The sequence below is a fragment of the Sceloporus undulatus genome, chromosome 1, assembly GCF_019175285.1.
Source record: "Sceloporus undulatus isolate JIND9_A2432 ecotype Alabama chromosome 1, SceUnd_v1.1, whole genome shotgun sequence".
Taxonomy (NCBI): domain Eukaryota; kingdom Metazoa; phylum Chordata; class Lepidosauria; order Squamata; family Phrynosomatidae; genus Sceloporus; species Sceloporus undulatus.
In genome coordinates, this window is record NC_056522.1 from 29,575,199 (window position 1) to 29,596,494 (window position 21,296).

At 42.0% G+C, this 21,296-nt stretch overlaps 1 protein-coding gene across 1 annotated transcript in view; it reads right to left on the reverse strand.

The window, feature by feature from the left end:
- PLEKHH2 (pleckstrin homology, MyTH4 and FERM domain containing H2) overlaps positions 1–21,245 on the reverse strand; it is a 133,315-nt gene extending 112,070 nt beyond the window's left edge. Inside the window, exons 1-2 of the mRNA XM_042468290.1 lie at positions 21,050–21,245; positions 6,916–7,045 (exon numbers count right to left, since the gene is read on the reverse strand). Coding sequence (XP_042324224.1) covers positions 6,916–7,038 — 123 coding nt within the window. The 5' untranslated portion in view covers positions 7,039–7,045; positions 21,050–21,245. The remainder of the gene's footprint in view (positions 1–6,915; positions 7,046–21,049) is intronic.
- Positions 21,246–21,296: the final 51 nt, after the last annotated feature.

The following is a 21,296-nucleotide window of genomic DNA, read 5'->3' on the forward strand; positions in this document are numbered from 1 at the left end:
AAAGTAGAAAACCCCTTGGAGCCAGGGGCTTGTCTTTTTTACTTATTTAAAATAGGGTTTCCCCCTCGAAAAATACATATTAAGTTTCCTCCCAGAAGAAGATCTTCCCCACTCCCTGGGTCTTCACATATCTATAGATCATGGAAACACACTTAGTAGCACAGTCTGTGAGTAGGTTGCAGGGGGCAGGGGAAGCAGATTTGATTCTTTCCACTGATGATCCAAGCTTAAGATCTGAAACAATGCCATTATTTGCACACTTATACAGAAGTCAGAAGTGTGTGTGAAGGGAATACAGAAGCAAGCATCAGGTAGGACAAGGTAATAAATGCATGCCTCATAAACGTATTCATGAATCCCATTCAGGAGAAAAGCTAGATATAAATAAATAAATAAATTCTGATTCACCTTTACACAGCCATGCTATAGCTTGCACGGGAAGCAAAAGAGGATGAGGTGCTAACTCCACAGCTCCCAGCTCAGAGGGAGGTATTTAATATCTTAAAAAATCGAGTACTGTATTTGTCAAAAAGTATACCTTTAGACACCACTTGTGTATCTTCAAGTCATTTCTGACTTATGGTGACTCTAAGGAAAACCTATCACAGGGTCTTCTTGCCAAGTTTCTGCAGAGGGAGGTTGCTACTGCCATCCTCTGAAGCCGAGAAACTGTGACCTGACCAAGATCACTCAGTAGGTTTCCATGGCTGAGCCAGGATTTGAAACCTGGTACCCAAAATCATAGTCCAACACTCAACCCACTACATCACTTGGGCTATTTAATCATTTAATTAATTGGTTTTATTTATCAGATAGACCAGAAAACGTTGGTCTGATAATCTTAAATATATAAATAATGTTTTAGTGTTTATTTAGTCTACCTTCTGGACTAACAGAACATTCAAAAAAGGACTACAGAAGATCCAAAATAGACTTTTTTGTAAAAGTGTAAAAGTGACAAATGTTTCAAACCTGAATTAGATAAAGGTAATGTCAGCACACAAATGCATAGATAGGGGTGTGAAACAATACATCTGGACTTCTGAAAAACCAGAGTAGTATAGTGGTTTGAGCATTGGAATATGACCCTGGAGTCCAAGGTTTGAACCCTGGCTTGGCCATGTAAACCCACTGACTGGCCTTGGGCTAGTCACACTCTCTCAGTCTCAGAGGATGGCAGTGGCAAAGCCCTTGTAAAGAAACTTGCCACTGGTTTAGAAAGCTTTAAAATGTGATTCAACAAATTTTCAAAGGATAAGTATCATGAACATGAAATAAAACCACCATATTCTGTGGCAGTATATACATCAGTTATATCTGAATACCAGTTGCAAGAGGATTGCTGTCTCCATGACTTTCTTGGGGTAAATCAAGATACTTCTGGGAAGCCCACTGCTGGCAACAGGATACTTGATTAAATTGACCACTGAGCTGACTCAGCAGGTATTTTGTTTTTTCCTGTACCACCAGCTTTTTCATGAATCTGTCCAGACTCCCTACGCTGCAAACATTTGCTGTTTTGCCTGCTCCAGCCTAGATTTACATGTAGAACCTCCTGTACTTCTGCATATTCTATCACTGGCTCTTTCTCTGTATTTGAACTCTAAGGAATTTGGCATATTCCCAGTTTTACTAGGTCACAATCTAGTTTAATCTTGAATTATTATTTAACATTGTCATTCTGCCAAGGTCACATATGACCCAGCTCCTGGTAGAAATAAGTAACAATGCTGTCATTTGGGAACTTTGTGCATTAGCTGAATTGCAGAAATGGCATAGGCAATGTATTTTCCATTGTTAAGTGTCAGATGCATAAATATACTTCTGACATTTTCTTGAAATTTCTATGGTGCCTTTCTTTCTTTCCTTTTACACTTTGCAGAATCAAAAATCAACAGTAATAAAGTCCACTTGAGTACCACGGAGAGCCCAGGGATATTGTGGTAGAGACATTTTTTACACCATTCCTTGAATTCCCATTACGACTTCTCCTATTTGAGAGAGCAGAAACTTCTTCAACAAACCCTCTTACTCTGCATATAACATTTTCTAAATCATACCCTGAATATAGCATAATGAAACAAAAGAGATCCAGTTTCCATTACTGAATGTCTGTACTCCCTCGTCTGCTTCTTGCTCCCACTTTCCGCATTCTCTCCCATAAATGCTACAATAGCATGCTATTAAAACACCCTACATGTGTCAGGTTTGAAAAGAGACATCAATCTGAATCTGACAAGTGGGAGTGTTCACTGGAATTCCTACAGACAGGCAGTGCTGGGACATCCAATTCTACTTTGGCTCTCCCCTTGTCCATCTCTTGACAGGATCATTCTCAATAATTCAAGAAAACATTAGTTACATTGTGCTTTCATAAAGATTTATTATTTTGCTTTTATTAACTAAAAACTACTTTGCTATTGAAAAGCACTATATACATAACATAAATAATATTAATAACATAGAATTTTTCCCTCTCTTTCAGATATAAGCATTTAAAAATCCACAAACAGCTAGAAATCTCTGGTACATTTATGTAGACATTTAATATAATTTTAAAAGAAAATATGCTGAAACCATGTATTAAGAATGTCCCTCCACATTCGCTGGAGAAGGACCCCCACGAATGTGGAAAAAATGCCAATAAAAGAAGACTATTCTTTTTATCTGAGACAACACCTCCCTAGGAATCTCCAGGTCCTCCAGTGCAACTCTATGGCAACTCTATCTACCAGAGGTTAATAAAAGAATTATGCTGGAAGATCTACAAATGCCTAGAGAAGTGTATTCTCTATAAACTTCTAGGTTCTCCAGCACAACTCTATGGCCAACTTCCAGCAGAATTGCATTAGAGGACTTAAGAGATTCTTAGAGAGAACATATTACTCAAAACTGCAAATAATCAAACCCACAAAAGTGAAAGCGCAAATTTGGAGGGCCAACTGTATAACTTGTGAGCTCTCAAATCATCTTATTCTGAATTAAAAATAATCATTATACATTTTCAGATGATTTTGTCTTCAATTAATATTTTCGAATCAATTGCTGATTTTGTTTGCTTTGCTTAAGAAGTAAAAGGAGTGGATGTATTCAGACACATTTTCTACATCTTAGGGACAAATGCCTTTGGCCAAAAACAGATACTCTTTGCTCCTCAAATCAGGGCTGTGGCAACCACACAGCACAGTCCCAATCTGGTGTTTTTACAGCCCCAAAAGAAGCAGCAAAATGCCGGTCCTTTTTGCGGTGGAAAAAAGCTGCCCTTGCCACTGCGGCTTTTCTGCATTTCTTTGGCTCAGTGTGTGTAAATACTGCGCCACAGAAACATTGTGATGCCGCCTGCCGTCTGGTTTGGCGAGCGGTGTGATGCCACTTTGGGGGTGGAGTCAGGGCATGCGGTCACCATGCCATCACTCCACCCCAACACCAGCATTTCTTGCTGGTCTGTACAGCCCCTTGGTCACCTTTTTTCATGTACTAGAAAAATAGAAAAGGGAAACACGTTAAGCATTCTTTGCCTTTGTTATGAACAAATACATTGGGTTAAAAATTATTTCAAGTTTTATAGAAGATAAAAAAATGAATGACTAAACTTCTAACACTCCTGATTTTGTACCAGTTTTCCTCTCTATTCCATGTTGGCTAGAACACAACAGACCACCCTTGCAGTTCAAACAGCTAAATTTAAAACTATCTGGAACAGGAAATCCTATACAAACCATAATTCATTAATAGCTTAACTGTTTAAAACTGTGCTTGGTTTCAAAAGAAAAACATTTAGTATTGCCCATGATAACAACAAATGCTCCGCAGAAGAATGTAAGAAGTCAATGAACCTTTCCTTCTAGTTTGGTCACTACTAACAGTCCTGTGGTGTTGATTTTGGGGGGGGTGTTATTGTATAATAAATAATAATTATTTGTTGATAGACTTTAGGAGCATGAATTCCAATTATGTGACCACAAGATCTAGAACAGTCTGATGAATTTTGAAGTAGAGGCTCAAAGATGAAGAGTGAAGGGACCTCCCTCAAGGAAAGAATTAAGACAAACAAGGGAATAGAATAACCATGTTATTTACAACTTTCTTTATTTTTTAACACCCAGGCCTTTGTTCATGTTTCCTGTTGTAGAAACTACTCATCTCCCTTGTCTTGACCTCCCATACAACTGTCACTCTCATTTATTTTCTTTATATCCTTCCTTTCTTCCATCATAGGACCCAAGGCGGCTCACAACATAGATTTAAACAAAGTACAGCTAAAAAAAACCCAAACACCCAATGATTTCTAAAAGTTATAAAAAATTAAATAAGCTATCTTGTCAAAACAGCACTAATATGAAACCATTTAAAATAATTGAAAGCATAACAATAAGAATAAAAGTACAGCATGCCCATTATTAAAAGACCATTATGCTACAACCAGTTAATAGCCAAAAGCTACTACTACTGTTTGCTGGGTTTGACCTGCCAGAACGACAGCATGGAGCAAGGGTATTTATTTATTCACAAGAACATATGTCTCCCATTTTTTCACTTTCAAAACAACTCACATTTTTCAAAATTGCACTTCTCCTGCAGTGTTACAAAACTTCTAAATACTGAAAGCGAACTTTTTTGTATGAAATGATGCAATACTTTCCCTAATCAGAAATGATGTCTATTTCTCTAATATATGTTATTGTAACTGTGCCACTATTTATAAATGTGTAAGTACTAAATGACGGATGTATAGAACAAGGGAAAGAATGTTGGAAACAGAAGATTATGCTGGTACATCAATACATTTGATCGATGGAAGGGCGGTATACAAATAAAAATTTTATTTTATTTATTATTACATTTGTAATATATAACACATGTTGATATAAGGTGAGTGTATAAATTAATATAGGAGTGTTATGCAATGAAGAGTTATAGCATAATAAGAGTTTAATAGTGATTGACAAAATGATTCGAATAGTGAGGATCAGCAAGGATGTATTTAGGCTCATTAATTATATTTCTGTACTTAAGATCGGTATGAAGCCCCAAGGGCACCCCTTTTTTGCCGCTTCTCCATGGTCCGGAAAATTTCCGGCTTGCAGCCTCAGGGCTTCCAGTGAGGCTGCCCTGCCCCAAGCCGGAGATAAAAGGGGTGGCTGCAGACTGCCCCAAAGGGGTGGTCTGTACTGCGCCATTACCAACTACAAACTACAATGCATCCAAAAATTAAGCATAACTAGTTGTGTCAGAATACTAATGTGTTCAATGTGCATCCTATTAAAATTAATGTGGTGTGGAAAGATAGCAAAAAACGTGCATGTTAGAAAGTCAACCATTTCCTAGTCAAGCAATTGATGTGCATGACAAATGTACATCTCTCCAATCTGGGAAATAACAAATTACAACAACGAGCTCTAGGTTACAACAAATAATATGCTTAGATTATAAATTACAAATAAATGTGCTAGGTCACAATCTTGCTCTTTAGCAGCAGCAATAGCAGCTTCATTTATATACCACTTCATACCAGCTAAGCAGTCTCTAAGCGGTTTACAACTGTAGGCTAATTGCCCCCAACAAGCTGGGTACTCATTTCAGTGACCTCGGAAGGATGCAAGCCTGAGTTGAACATGAGCCCTGGCTGGTGCTGAACTCACAACCTTATGGCTGGAGTACAGGCATTTAACCACTGCACCACCAGGGCTCCTAGAGCAGTAGTACTTACTTCAAAATATTTATATTTTGAATAGCAGTAGAACTTACTTCAAAACATTTATATTCCTCCTACAAAATATACAGTAAATAAATACAGTGGTTCTCAAATGGTGGGGCAGGCGGACAATTGCTCAAGGGAAATGTGAGACTTGGAGGAACTGATCCCTCAACCTTCTCTTCCTCCGCTTTCCAAATTTCTGCTGTCCTGGAGGGGAAGAGAAAAGAAAGGAGGGTGCTTGGAATAGCCAGCTCTGCCTGAGGGAGGCTGTAAGGAAGAGGAGAGTGGGGAAGCTCACTGGGTCATAGCTCCTGGTGGGGGCCATCCTAACCACTGCTTATTCTTCCTCCATCCCATCACTGTCCTGTGAATTAATGTTTCTATGTGACTCTATGTGAGAGAATACATGAGTGAAAGAAAGAATGTATGTGAGTGAAAGAATGAATCAGCTGAATCTGCACTGCCATGAAATAATTGCCATGGCTCAGTGCTATGGAATTCTATTATTTGTAGTTTTGTGAGATATTTAGCCTTCTCTACCAGAAACCTCTGGTGTCACAACAAGCTACAAGTCCCAGGATTGCACAAGACGGAGTCATGACAGTGTCAATGCAGATTCAGCTTGGGTGTGTACATATCTCTGAGCACTGGTGCATGTGAGTATGGCTGTGTGAGACAGTATATGTAAAATTTACACATATGTTGAATTAAATATTGAATTTGTTCAAATTTGTTCAAGTTTTATTTAAATAATGTCATTTCTTCATAAAATGTTAAAATATGAATATACATGAATTTGTGAACGAAAATACACACTAAACTAACAAAATGTTTGATTCATATACTACCATATATACTCGACTGTAAGTCGACCTCATATATAAGTCAAGGGCAGGTTTTGGGGCCAAAATTATGGATTTGGATATGACCCGTGGATAAGTCGAGGGTAAAACCTAGGGGCATGTAACAAAGGATCTAAAGTGGATGAACCAAAGGAAAACAACTCCAAAGAACTTAATCTTTGTTTGGAACAGGTCCTGCACCTAGATGGCTCCCATACAACCTAGAGCAGTTATGTCAGAACTGGTCATAAAACCAAAAGTGGATCCACTGGCCCCACATCAAAAAAACCACTAGCCACCCCTGAGCTGGATATATAAGCAATTATATGTATTTAACAAAAGAGTAAATATTATGTTGAATTAGTTAATACCCACCTTCTCTGCAAGCAACTCCCTTATTTTGCTTGCTTGAAGACGAAACTTCATCAGCTGAGATTCCAAAGCGATACATCTTTCTTTCCAGTCTATTGTCCATTCTAGTTCTAGGAATTCAGCCATATTTGTTCTATGAAGGGGGGAAAACCCAGAAAACATTCAGCATAACTGCTTCATTTTCATATATGAACAAGTTATTCCTATACATTGTACAGTACAATAAAAACAATATTATTTAGATGTAAATTCCACTGCTGTTCAATGACATTTACTCTAATGGCATGCCTAAATACACTAAAGGAACCAGATTCTGTCTGATCTTGCAGGTTAAGCAGGGTCACTCCTAGTTAATCTTTGGATGGGAGACTGCCAATGAATACCAAATGCTGGCAAACCACGTCTGAGTATTTGTAACCTAAGAAATCCGTATGAAATTCATGAGGTTGCTGTAGGTCATCAGGTGACTGAAGGCACATACAAACACAATCTATTCACCAATTGTACTGCCAGTGTGGGATGTCCTGGTGCCACCAATTGTTTTCATACATGAGCCGCAATGCCAAATGCCTGCTTTCCTCTTCATGTTGGTCTTGTAATAGAAATATCTGCTGTACTTGACAGGCAGTTTAATTCTCTAGCAAGTTAGGATTACAGCCTTTAAAATTTAATGCATTTAATTATAACAAAATGAGGATAAACCATGTCTGCAGTCCAAAACACACTGCAGAAACAATCCAGTTTGAGACTGCTTTAGCTTAATACTAAGGAATTATGCCAAATGTAGTTTATTGTGACACCAGAGCTTTCTGACGTCTCACAAAACTACATTTCCCAGAATTTCCTAGCACTAAACCAGTGCTAGGAAAGTTAAAGTGGTCTCAACTCAGCAACAAGTCCAAAACTAAATATCTAACTTTAATTCTATTTATAGATCATGTATAACTTATACATATGTGTTTGATGTCACCCAAAGTAGCAAAAGGGAAACATGATGTTTTCCATGGAACTAAAATATTTCTAATAAAATCATTAATAAGGTAAGTTTTTGCCAAATGGTAACTCAATTTATAATAGCTAGGTTTTGAACTGCCACCTATTTATTATTCCCCACATGGGCCATCTACGCCCAACCTCTGACATGCAGGAATTTACAAGTAAAGCCCTCCTGAAAGATGCCAATCCAACCTGTTTAAAGACCTCGAAAGATATAGAGTTCACTCTCCAAGCGAGTCCATTCAATTGTTGAACAGCTCTTACTGTGAAGTTCATGAACTATGTCCCCTTTTTCTATTTTACCTTTCAATTTGTCTTTGAATAATACCATTTGTCCAGAAAAAAAGGAAATTACAATTTTAAAAATTTAAGAATTATTATTACTAAAAGCTGCTGCTGCTTACTAGCAAAATGGGGACAGAAGTGTTTTTGTTTTCAAGAATTTCTATGTATGTCAGCATTTAAGTTTTGTGGGGGGAAATTGTGCAAATATGATATCAGTATCATAAGCAGGATGTTTTTTCCCCCTCAGTGTTCCAGCAAATTAACATTTAACTAAGATACAGATATTATTTCAGTTACATAAAGCTTGATAATGACCTCTATTATTGTACGGGTTTTGTTCATTGTAATTCTAGCAAATTATTTGCTTGGTATTTTCCAGAAAGTAAAGGACTATGGAAATATTTGCTGGCACAATATATGATGTTTACAATTGCACAGTGAATGATCTTCCTTATGAGTCAATGACTTCCCGTCTCTTGTTCGAATCCTCAAGGGAAAAATAAATGAGTTCATCACTTTGGCTTGCCTAAGTGTTCTGATTCAACATTGTGAACCTACGCACATTTTTCCTCCTGTGTTCCTTTTTCTTTTTTAAAGTGAAGAGTTTTTATTAACTAGTAGTGCATCCTATGGATATATATATAATGAGAAAGTATATATTGAGTATACTGGGATGGTATCACTGCCTTGCACTTTTTTAAATAAAGGTCTTCATTTTCATATTTTACTTTCAAGACATAGTGTTAGATGGTATATTAACACTTTACATAAATGTATTAACTGACTGGATAAAGAGCATGCCCTATGGTACAAAATGGAAAAGAAGCAGATTTGGATATGAAGGTATAGCACAGAAATAGAAAATATAACATAGAAGATATAACATAGAAATGGAAGTGGAGCCATCAGTGACTCTATAATGAAGGTTTCCACACACGTGAAAGTGAAAATTTAGTCCTACTTAAATTGCAGGAAAAACACACAATGACTTCAGTGAGGTCAAGGTTTTGCCCAAAATATTTTCCCATCACAGTGTGCAAGCAAACATAAAACAGGAGAAACTTTGTTAATTTCCATATTAGTAGCTTACTTTTCCCCATTTAGAAGCAAATGTGTTCTTTAAACTAGTCATATTTTTAGTTTTTAAGGGGGGAAACTGTGGAAAGGCCACTACCTGCAAGCCGGCTGAGGGCAAAAGACAAGAAAGTGTAATGCGTCCCTGAAAGGTGGTGATTTCTTAGAATTATAATTTAATACCACTAATGTTCAATACAAAGATATTATGGATTTATTCACACGGCTGGCTCAAGTCTCATTTTGAAGAGAAAAACAAGACATAAATCTAATAAATAAACAGATCTTTTAGGTGCAAATGCCACTGACTATGAAGTTCCTTATCACTATTATCTGACCAATGAGACATATACATGGAAAATACTGAAGCCAAGATAGGGAGACTGCCATTACCTACTTTCAGAACAATTTCTACCTAGATACCTCAGTTAACAATGCCTCTGACAAAGGAGCTACTTTTTACAAAATATTTTATGCCCACCCACTATGTTTTTTCCTCCTTGTACTGTACTATGTTTAGCTAAAAGGTGTTTTTAAGTAGCATTTGAACTAAGTGGATACTTAAGAGATTCTATGTATGGTTGTAAAAGCTGGAACAGAGACTTTCAGCATTGGTTTGCAGCAGCATGTCTGCAGTAAACAATACAGTGGTCTTTCACTGGGGTTAAGGGTGAAGGACTCCCGTGAATGTGGAAAAACTCAAATAAAAACACACTATTCTTTTTACCTAAGGGAACACTTCTCTAGGAATCTCCAGGTCCTCCAGTGCAACTCTTACAGTCAACGTCTGTCAGAAGGTTACCATAGATTCATACTGGAGGACCTACAGATGCCTAGAGAAGTGTTTTCTCTAAAACCTTGTAGTACAACTCTATGGTCAACTTCTGGAAGAGCTGCGCTGGAGAACCTAGGGATTCCTAAAGAGAACATATCAATCAAAACTGCAAATAATCAAAGCCGCAAAAGTCAAAGCTGCAAATTTGGAGGGCTAACTATACAACAAAGCTTTCACTGGAAAAGAAATGGGATTGTACCACTCTTTTATCTGTACCTATGTGCGCCTGCCTATCATAGGCAAGGTAAACAGTAGCTGCCTCCACAATCTCTTTCTGAGAGTGTGTGAACAGAGAGAAAAGGAGAAAGCAGATAAACCTGCCTCATGAGCTGCCCCTATGATGCTAAAAAAGGCATAGATTTATAAATCTGCCTTGTTGTTATTGTGTGCCTTCAAGTCTTTTCCTACTTACAGCAACCCTAAGGTGAAATTATCACAGGTTTTTTCTTGGAAAGATTTATTCGGGAGTTTGGCCTTGTCGTCCTCTGAGGCTGAGAGAGTGTGAGTTGCCCAAGGTCACCCAGTGGGTTTCTGTGGCAAAGCAAGGGTCTGAACTCTGTTCTCTATAGTCCTAGTCCAATGCTCAAACCACTACACCACACTGTCTCTACCAAAATGGAAATCCTAAGAAAAATGGAAGCTAGTAAAAGAAAAAGTAATCCCTGGACAAATTTTGTAATGTGTATTCTAGTGGTCTTTGGAAGACTACAGGTTTACTTGTACCTGACTTCTTTTTTCCATTTCTCATGTGCATATTGTTAGTTTTGCATAAAATGTCTGCTGAAACATGTTGAGTTTTTATTCATTTTTATAGTTCAGAAACCTATCCCTATTCTTTCCATGTTATTCCTGCTTCTGGTACCAATTTTTCTGTTAAAGAATTAATGCTCAGAAATATTTCTACTTCATTAATTGAAGTACACAGTGTGTACCTGTACTAGTAAGATGGCTTGTGGCATTTTATAAACTCATATCTATTATCTATTTGAGAGCAATCTATTCTCCTGATTTGAGCAGTTTGCCATTTTATTCCCTGCATTAAGCTGCTTTATAGTTCCTAGCATTCTAGGCTTGTTCCTTACCACAAGGAAAAATGTCACTGATCATATTCCAAGCTCAACAGTTTTGAATTCTGGAAGTCTGGCTAACATAAGAAGAAGAAGACTCTCAGATGCAGATTTTCAGGGTGTAGAGAAGAGGATGTTAGGAACTTCTTGTATGCTGATGGCAGATTTATAAAAAAATGTCTTGAAGATCAGAAGTATGAAGCCTTAGAACTGCACCGCAATACCAAATACTATAGTCTTGCAAACTCTTTTCTAGAACAGGACATTATTTATTTATTCATAGATTTATATCCCATCTTTCTCCCAAAAAGGGATTCAAGGTGGCTTATGATAATTTATAGCATAAATAACTAATGGAGAAAGAGAAAACTGAGCACATGCAAAGCATCTTTCCTTTGACACAACAAGTTCTCATGTTCTGATAACAGGGAGCGAGCATTTCCAAGAAAGACTGTATGGCTTTGAATTAGATCTGAATCCTTGCTTTTCTTGTTGCTAACTGCTATCAAGTTGACTTCAACTTATGGCAATCCCATGAATGAGAGACCTCCAAGTTTTCTTATCCTCAACAGCCCTGATGCAGGTTACTGATTGAGTCTATCCATCTGGAATGTAGTCTTTCTTTTCCTACTGCCTTGTCATTTCTTGTCTTATGTTTTCCAGTGAGTCACATCTTCTCATTATACAGCCAAAGTTAGACTGTCTCAGTTGAGAATTCAACGATAATAATAATAATAATAATAAATTTTATTTATATTGTCCTGCCTCTCCCAATGGATTGAGGCGGGATTACAACAGAATTATGCAAACACAATGATACTGATAATAGTTATTTAAAATCACAATATAAAATATATCTCATCTAAAAACCATAGCCATATTATTCTGGAATATCAGTACGCAAAGGGATCTTGTAGCACCTTTGAGAAATAAATTGTCGCATAAGCTTCCATAAACTGGGTTTTCCTCCTCAGAGATTCACTCCATGCATCTGAGGAAGTAGAGCAAGTCTACAAAAGTTTATACTACATCTTATTTCGCACAGTAAAGGCCCATACAGAGAGGCCAAAAGAAAGCTGCTTTGGGTCACTTTGGAGATATGCTATTTAAATGACACAGAAAGCTGGGCCAAAGCTAACAAAATGAAATTCAACACAGAGAAATGTAAGGTACTGCACTTAGGGCAGAAAAATGAAATGCACAGATATAGGATGCGGGATACCTGGCTGAATGAAACTACATGTGAAAGGGATCTGGGAGTCCAAGTAGACCACAAATTGAACATGAGTCAACAGTGCGATGCGGCAGCTAAAAAGGCCAATGCAATTTTAGGCTGCATCAATAAAAGTATAGTGTCTAGATCAAGAGTGTCCTTCCTTGGAGGTCTTCAAGCAGAGGCTGGATGGCCATCTGCCGGGGATGCTTTGATTGTGATTTCCTGCATGGCAGGGGGTTGGACTGGATGGCCCCTGTGGTCTCTTCCAACTCTATGATTCTATGATTCTATGAAGAGAAGTAATAGTACTACTGTATTCTGCTCTGGTCAGGCCCCACCTGGAATACTGTGTCCAGTTCTGGGCACCACAATTCAAAAAGGACATTGAGAAACTGGAGCGTGTCCAAAGGAGGCCGACTAAAATGGTGAAAGGTCTGGAAACCTTGCCCTATGAGGAACGACTTAGGGAGCTGGGGATGTTTAGCCTGGAGAAGAGAAGGTTAAGAGGTGATATGATAGCCCTGTTTAAATACTTGAAGGGATGTCATATTGAGGAGGGAGCAAGCTTGTTTTCTGCTGCTCCAGAGAACAGGACCCGGAACAATGGATGCAAGCTACAGGAAAAGAGATTCCACCTAAACATTAGGAAGAACTTCCTGACAGTAAGGGCTGTTCGACAGTGGAACACACTCCTTCCTCGGAGTGTAGTGGAGTCTCCTTCCTTGGAGGTCTTTAAGCAGAGGCTAGATGGCCATCTGCTGGGAATGCTTTGATTTGGATTTCCTGCATGGCAGGGGGTTGGACTGGATGGCCCGTGCGGTCTCTTCCAACTCTATGATTCTATGATCTTAAGAGGCCAGAAGCTGCGCCAAAGCCATGCTCCAGTCCTAAGGACTGGAGTGCAGCTTTGGCACAGCTTATTGCCCCTTAAGATGTGTGTCATTTAAACAGCATATCTCCAAAGTGACCCAAAGCAGCTTTATTTTGGCCTGTCTGTTTGGGCCCTTAATTTAGTCATCTTGGCTCTTAGAAGAGCTCAGGCTTGATTTGCTCTAAGATCCATGTATTGGTCTTTTTAGCAGTCTCCAGTATTCGCAGAATTCTTCTCCAGCATCACGATTTCCTTTCTATCAGCCTTCTCCACTTTCCAGCTTTTACAACCATACATAGAAATGGGGAATATGATGGCATAGACAATCCTAACTTTAGTATTCAAAGATATATTTTGACAGTTCAGGATCTTGTCTAGTTCCTTCACAGCTGCCCTTCCAAGTCCCAGCCTTTTTCTGATTTCTTTGGGGTTATTCAAACAGTGGAAATAATCCTGGTAGAATATGGGTTGAATCTTTATTGTTCACAGGAATTTTGAATGCACCTGAGTAAGTTTGGGAGGGGGGCTGCAAAACCCCACTTAAAACTGAGAAAATCAATCTCAGGTCTGCCATCCCCCCCCCCCCAGTTCTCTTAAAAGATTTGCATTGTCAGCTGTGTGAATAACTGACGCAGAGAGGCCTAGGATAAACTGGAATAAAATTCTGCATGCCTGGAACACTTTTTGAATAAATCTGCATCATCAACTCCATCTTTATTCGTAGTACTGACATCTGTGAACAACAGAAAATCCAGAAATCCACACAGATGTGGTTCTGATTTAAAATAATAGTGTGAACAACAAAACCAGAAAGTGTGAGTGAGATTACAGTACTCGCATTGTCACGCTAAAAAAACCCAACAACTTCTGAACAACCCCTTTGGTCCAAAACACACTGCAGAACTAATCCAGTTTGACACTGCCTTAACTGACCTGGCTCCATGCTAAGTAATTCTAGGAACTGTAGTTTTGTGAGAAATTTAGCCTTCCCTGTCAGAGAGCTCAGGTACACCATAAACTACAATTCCCAGGATTCCCTAGCACTGAGCCAGGGCAGCTAAAACAGTCTCAAACTGGATTATTACTGCAGTATATTTTGGACCTTTGTCTTCTAAACCCTGACACTTCGGCAGGATACAGACCGCCCAAAAACGGCGGTCTCCTGCCTCCTTCATTTCTGCCCGTGGGAAGCCTCAGCTGCCAAATGGTGAGGCTTCCCGGCAGCGGAAAAAGAACCTTCAAAAAGCGGGTTCTTTTTGCATTGCGCTTGAAACACCCGAGTGCGCAAATGGTGCACTCGTGATGTCACAAGCGCAACGAGACGTGTGGACGCTATGCATCCATTGTGTCAAAATCGTGATGCCCGTGTATACAGGGTGCCGCCATTTTGACATACTGAGTACGTACTAGGGTTAGGGAGCATCTGAAAAGGATGCACATACTCAGGATGCACACACGTCCCCTGCAGCCTCCACGCCGGGACACCGCTGCCGCTGCTGCCGACGCCAGGACTGCACCCCTTTGCCGGGCGGCCTCCTCCCGGGGTTTCGGAGGTGCGCATCTGTGCACCGCCCCGGGAGAGCCGCCCACGGACTTGGGGAACACCCCTTGGGACCTGGACTTTTCTGGCTTTGGCTTTGAGCGGCCAGTTATCGGCGTGAGGGCCCTTTAAGGACCATCTGGGGGGAAGTTGGGAGGAGCCCCGCCAGGTGAGAGCGGCGGGGTTAAAAGCCGGGGAACCGGACCCTCTCGACACGCCCCCTGCAGCCTCCACGCCGGGACACCGCTGCCGCTGCTGCCGACGCCAGGACTGCACCCCTTTGCCGGGCGGCCTCCTCCCGGGGTTTTGGAGGTGCGCATCTGCGCACCGCCCCGGGAGAGCCGCCCACGGACTTGGGGAACACCGCAGTTGCGTAATTGCGCAGCTGCGCAGCTTCCATCGGGCGGGGGAGGCTTGGATTAGCCTGGGAGCATGAGGATGCCTGTAGTGGCTGCCCTCTGCTCCCTTAGCTGCCATAGAGGGTTGGGGGGAGGTTAGGGATACGGGGGATGCCTGGGCCGGGGATGACATCTTGGAGGGCGGAGCTCCTATTGAGGTTGTGTGGGGCAGGGGGAGGTATGGCGGTGGGAGTAGGGGCTTGCGTTCCAGGGGAAGGCGTGATCGATGCGTTATATCTATCTCACCTTCCTGCCCCCCCTCCCAACCTGAAGGACCTGAGGGTCACTCCAACCGTGCCACAAACCCTATCGCTGCTCCTGTGCAATGCCAGGTCGATTAATAACAAGACCCACATCCTCCAGGACCTGCTGGAGGACTCGAAGTGTGACCTGGCTTGCATTACCGAGACCTGGCTGGGGCCTGAAGGGGATGCTGTGTGGGCTCAGGCCCTGCCTGCTGGGTACTCGGTGAAGGACCAGCGTAGGTTAGGTGGGCGGGGGGGGGTGTGGCCTTGGTACATAGGAACACCGTATCCCTCACCAGGAACCACATCCGACAGACTACCTACATCGAGTGTATTTACCTGACCCTAAAGGCCAGGGACAGTCTAGGGATTCTGTTAGTGTATCGGCCACCCCGTGCATTAGCGGACTCCCTTAACGAGCTGACACAGCTGGTCGCTGAGCTGATGCTGGAGACTCCCAGGCTTCTTGTCCTGGGCGACTTCAACATCTCCCTCACGGCCAGCTATGTTCCATCCGGTGCGGCTCGGGAATTCATGGAGACCATGGCGGCCATGGGCCTGTCCCAGCTGATACAGGGTCCCACACATTGTGCGGGTAATACTCTCGATATGGTCTTCTGTTCGGATGCGGAAAATCCGTGGGTGGAAATAGCTAATATTTCCCCCCTGTCATGGACGGATCATTTCCTGGTAGAGGCGAAAATCAAGGCTTCTACCCAGATCCCCCCCGGGGGTGGCGGACCTGTTAGGATGGTCCACCCTCGAAGGCTGATGGAACCTGAGAGGTTCCAGGAAGCCTTAGAGGGGCTCACGGTTGGAAATGACGGCGACTCTGTTGACGCCCTCACCGGTATCTGGAATACCGGTCTTTCCGGGGCTATACACAGGATCGCTCCCAAGCGCCCTCTCAGGCCCGCTTCCAAACGTAAGCCCTGGTACACGGAAGATCTCCGGGCAAGGAAGCGGGTTCTGCGACGGATAGAGTACCGTTGGCGGAAACACCTTTGCTTACACGACAAGGCTCTCCTAGACCAACTGTTAGAGGACTATGGAGAGGCAATACGAGCAACAAAGAATTCGTTCTATGGTGCTCGTATTGCGTCCGCAGAGTCGCGTCCGGCAGAGTTGTTCAGGGTGGTCAGGGAGCTAACTCAGCTCCCTCCAGCTCTGAACCAGTTCCTTGAACCTTCTAAGGCCTGCTGTGACTTGTTTAACGACTTTTTCGCGGATAAAACCTCTCGTATAAGCAAAGATCTGAACGCTGACATTACTGCAGAAGCTAGGGTAGAAGTGTCCAGAGCCTCCGTGGACTATGTTAAACTGGATCAGTTTGAGTTGGTAAGTACTGAGGATGTGGACAAGATCCTCGGAAGTGTTCGGAAAACGACCTGCTCTCTTGATCCCTGTCCCTCGTGGTTAGCGGCCCAGGGGGGACCGGCGGTAACGTCATTGTTACGCCGGATAATCAATACATCTTTGAGGGATGGGCAATTTCCATCGGATCTCAAATTGGCCATTGTAAAACCGATCCTAAAAAAGCCCTCCCTCGACCCCCTGGTTCATAATAATTATCGGCCAGTCTCGCTGCTTCCATTTTTGGGAAAGGTGATCGAGAGAGCGGTTGCGATCCAGCTTCAGGCGGTCTTGGATGAAACGGATTATCTGGATCCATTTCAAACTGGCTTCCGGGCGGGTTACGGGGTTGAGACGGCCATGGTCGCCTTGGTCGATGATCTCCGTCTGAGCATCGACAGGGGAAGCGTGTCCCTGCTGGTGCTCTTGGACATCTCAGCGGCTTTCGATACCATAGACCATGGTATCCTTCTGGGACGCCTGGCAGAGGTGGGAATTGGGGGCACTGCGCTTCAGTGGTTCCATTCCTACCTCTCCGGGAGGTCCCAGATGGTGCAGCTGGGAGACGTGTGCTCCGACGAGAGGCCCCTTAAAACTGGGGTCCCTCAAGGGGCCATTCTGTCTCCCATGCTATTTAACATTTACATGAAACCGCTGGGAGAGATCATCCGGAGACATGGGGCGCGGGGTTATCAGTACGCTGATGACACCCAAATCATTTTCTCTATGTCTCCGACTGATGCAGTGACTGGGGATGGCGTCTCTCCTCTCGTGGCCTGTCTAGAGTCAGTAATGGGCTGGATGAGGGAAAACCGACTCAAATTGAATCCAGAGAAAACGGAGGTACTAGTGATAGGTTCTCCTGGTCCAGGAATGGCGGTGGTTCCACCTGTCCTGAACGGGGTCACGCTCCCTGTGAAGGACTCCGTGCGCAGTCTGGGGGTGCTTCTTGACTCGTCGCTTCACCTGACTGCTCAGGTGAATGCGACGGTCAGGAGCACCTGTTATCAGCTTTGGCTGATCCGCCAGCTGCGCCCATATCTGGCCCAGAGGGACCTAGAAACTGTTGTACATGCTCTGGTAACTTCGAGATTGGATTTCTGCAATGTACTCTACATGGGGCAACCCTTATACCAAACTCGGAAGCTACAAATGGTGCAGAATATGGCGGCCCGGCTGGTCACTGGTGCTCCCAGGACCAGCCATATAACACCGGTTCTTAGGGACCTCCATTGGCTGCCCATCCGCTTCCGAGCTCAATATAAGGCGTTGGTTATTACCTATAAAGTCCTAAATGGCTTGGGCCCAGGATACCTAAGGGACCGTCTCTCCCCGTACATTCCGTCTCGCACCCTCAGAACGTCTGGGCAGCAACTACTGAAGGTGCCTGGGGCCAGATTAGCCTCCACCTCACGGAGGACTTTTTCCACAGCTGCCCCAGCCCTTTGGAATAAGCTGCCCATTGAGCTCCGCTCATCTACCACCCTGGCCCAATTTAGGAAGGATCTCAAAACCTTCCTATTCCAGCAGGCATTCCCCGAATAAAATATTCTGTGGGCCTCCCTCCTCTTTTCGTGGCCATGAGGTTGGGCTATAGGGGTTTTTTATGTGTATTGTATTTTATGGGTTTTTTATCTTTCTTGTATTGTATGTATTTTAATTCTTGTTGTTAGCCGCCCTGATCCCTGGAAGGGCGGGATAAAAATAAAAATTTTATTTTATTTATTATTTTATTTTTGGCCCATCTGGACAGGGCCTTCGTATGCTCCACCTTTATACCTGTTTGTTTTTATCCATCTCTGAATACCTTGTACAACTTAAAACCATATCACTGTACAAAGTGGCATACAGGCAACCCATCTTGGCTACATCTGCACTGCAGAATTAATGCAGTTTGACACTGCTTTAACTTCCATGGTTAAATGCTATGGAATTTTGGAGTTAGTGAGATATTTAACCTTTTATGTCACAACAAATCTCAGGATACTCTAGGATGGAGCCATGATAATTATAGCAGTGTCAAACTGCATTCATTCTGATGCATGGAAGCAGCCCTCATCTCACCATCCACTTTTCCACAGGTGTCTTGTAAGTTTCAGAGAAAGAGAGAAATGTCTGGATGTCTCTTCTCCCAAATCACAGAGATCTCAGTACTTGTATCAAAAGAAATATATGGGAAAGGGCAGACTCACACTATTTTGCAGAGTATAAGTGGCATAATGGTTTAGTGTTGGATTCTGGAGACCAGAGTTCGATTCCCCGCTCAGCCATGACTTTGAGTGGATCACAGTCTCTCAGTCTCAGGGAAGGCAACAGAAAACTTTCTCTGAACAAATCTTGCCAAGAAAACCCCCCTGATAGGCTCACCTTAAAGTCACCATTGCTTTCCCCTGAGGCTGAGAGCACGTAACTTGTGCATGACAGGGTTGCCTTAGGGTCACCATGAAACCCAAGGGGTATAGTGGTTCGAGTGCTGGACTACAAGTCTGGAGACCAGGGTTCGAATCCTGGCTCAGCCATAGAAACCCACTTGGGTGAGTCACACACTCTCAGCCTCAGGGGAAGGCAATGGAAAGCCCCCTCTGAAGAAATCTGTACAAGAAAATTCCATGACAGGTTCACCATAAGTCAGAAACGAACTGAAGGCACACAACAACAACATAAGTGACGCAGTGGTTCATGTGTTGGACTACGACTATGGAGACCTGAGTCTGAATCCTATTCAGCCATAAAAACCCACTGTGTGGCCTTAGGGCTGCCATAAGTTGGAAATGATGTGAAGGCGCACAACAACTACATAAGTGGCGTTTGAGTGCTGGACTATGGAGGTCAGGGTTCGATTCCCAGCTCGGCCATGGAAACCCACTGGGTGACCTTGAGGAAGTCACACTCTCTCAGCCTCAGAGGATGGCAAGAGCAAAATAAAAAAACAAACCTCTGAAGAAACTTGCCAATAATTCCCTATGATAAAATTCACCTGAGGGTCTCCATAAGTTGGGAAGGACTTCAAGGAGCACACAACAACAACAACTACAATGACACAGTGGTGCCGTGCATCAACAAAGTCTCAGCCCTCAGCTAACTGCATTTTGTAATTTCTATCAGCATATACATTTATATATCAGCATATATATATATATATATATATATATAAAATATATTTCTATATCAGCATATATATATATATATATATATATATCAGCATTCCTTTATTTATATATGTATTTGTTCCTATATATATTTATTTCTATACTTATAGATCAGCAGTTATATATGCATTTACATATTTATATACCAGCATTTCTATATTTATATATATATATATTTATTTCTATACTTATAGATCAGCATTTCTATATTTATTTATGTTTATATATCAGCATCTCTATATATTTATATATTTACATATCAGCATTTCTATGTTTATATATCATCATTTCTATATTTATTTACACACACACACATATATATATATCAGCAATTCTATATTTATTTATTTATTTATTAGCATTTATATATTTATATAACAACATATACATATATATAAACATTTCTATATTTATTTCTTTATTTATTAGCATTTATCTATTATATATCAGCATTTCTATAGATATAGCTATAGATCAGTTTTTCTATATTTATATATCAGCATTTCTATATTCATACATATATTTATTTCTATACTTCTAGGTCAGAATTTCAATATATACACATATAGATAGATCAGCATGTCTATAAATAGATATATTTATTTATATATTTATGGATCACATTTCTATACTGATATCTCAGCATTTATACATAAATATGTGTGTGTGTGTGTGTGTGTGTGTATATATATATATATATAAGCATTTCTATATTTATATCAATATAAATATATGCATCAGCATTTGTATATTTATATATCTACACAGAGACACAGAGACACATTCTCTCTCTCTCTCTCTCTCTCTCTGCCTTTCTATCAGTGTCCATTCACCCAACTCCATTCTGGGACGACGAAGGGAGGGAAGCAAACAAAACCAACCATCACAACACCCACAACCACACAGAGCCCCCTGCTCGACTCTCCTTCCTAGCCTGTGTGCCCCATTTCCCTCTCCCTTCGCCCTTCTCCTTCGGGGACCAAGGAGGCCCCTGAGGCCACGAAAGGAGGAGCAGCAGCAGGAGAGAACGGGGGACGCAAAAGGGTCCCTGAGGAGGCGAACAGTTAAGAAACGGCGGCAAGAGAAGGAGGAAAAGTGAGGGACAAACCTGAGGCGGGAGGAGGATAGTCTTCTTGGGCCGCCCTTCCCTGGCTCCTGGGGCCGGAGGAGTCCCCGACTCAGGAGGAGGAAGGAGGCTTCCCTGCTGGGCGGCTGAGAGCAGCAGCAGCAGCAGCAGCCATTCAGCCTCCGCTGAGGCAGCAGGCCTTAATGGAGGCCCCCGCCTCTCCTTCCAGCCTCTGCCCCGCAAAAAGGGGGTGGTTTCCCCAGGCCTTGGGAAAGGAGCAGAGGAGGAT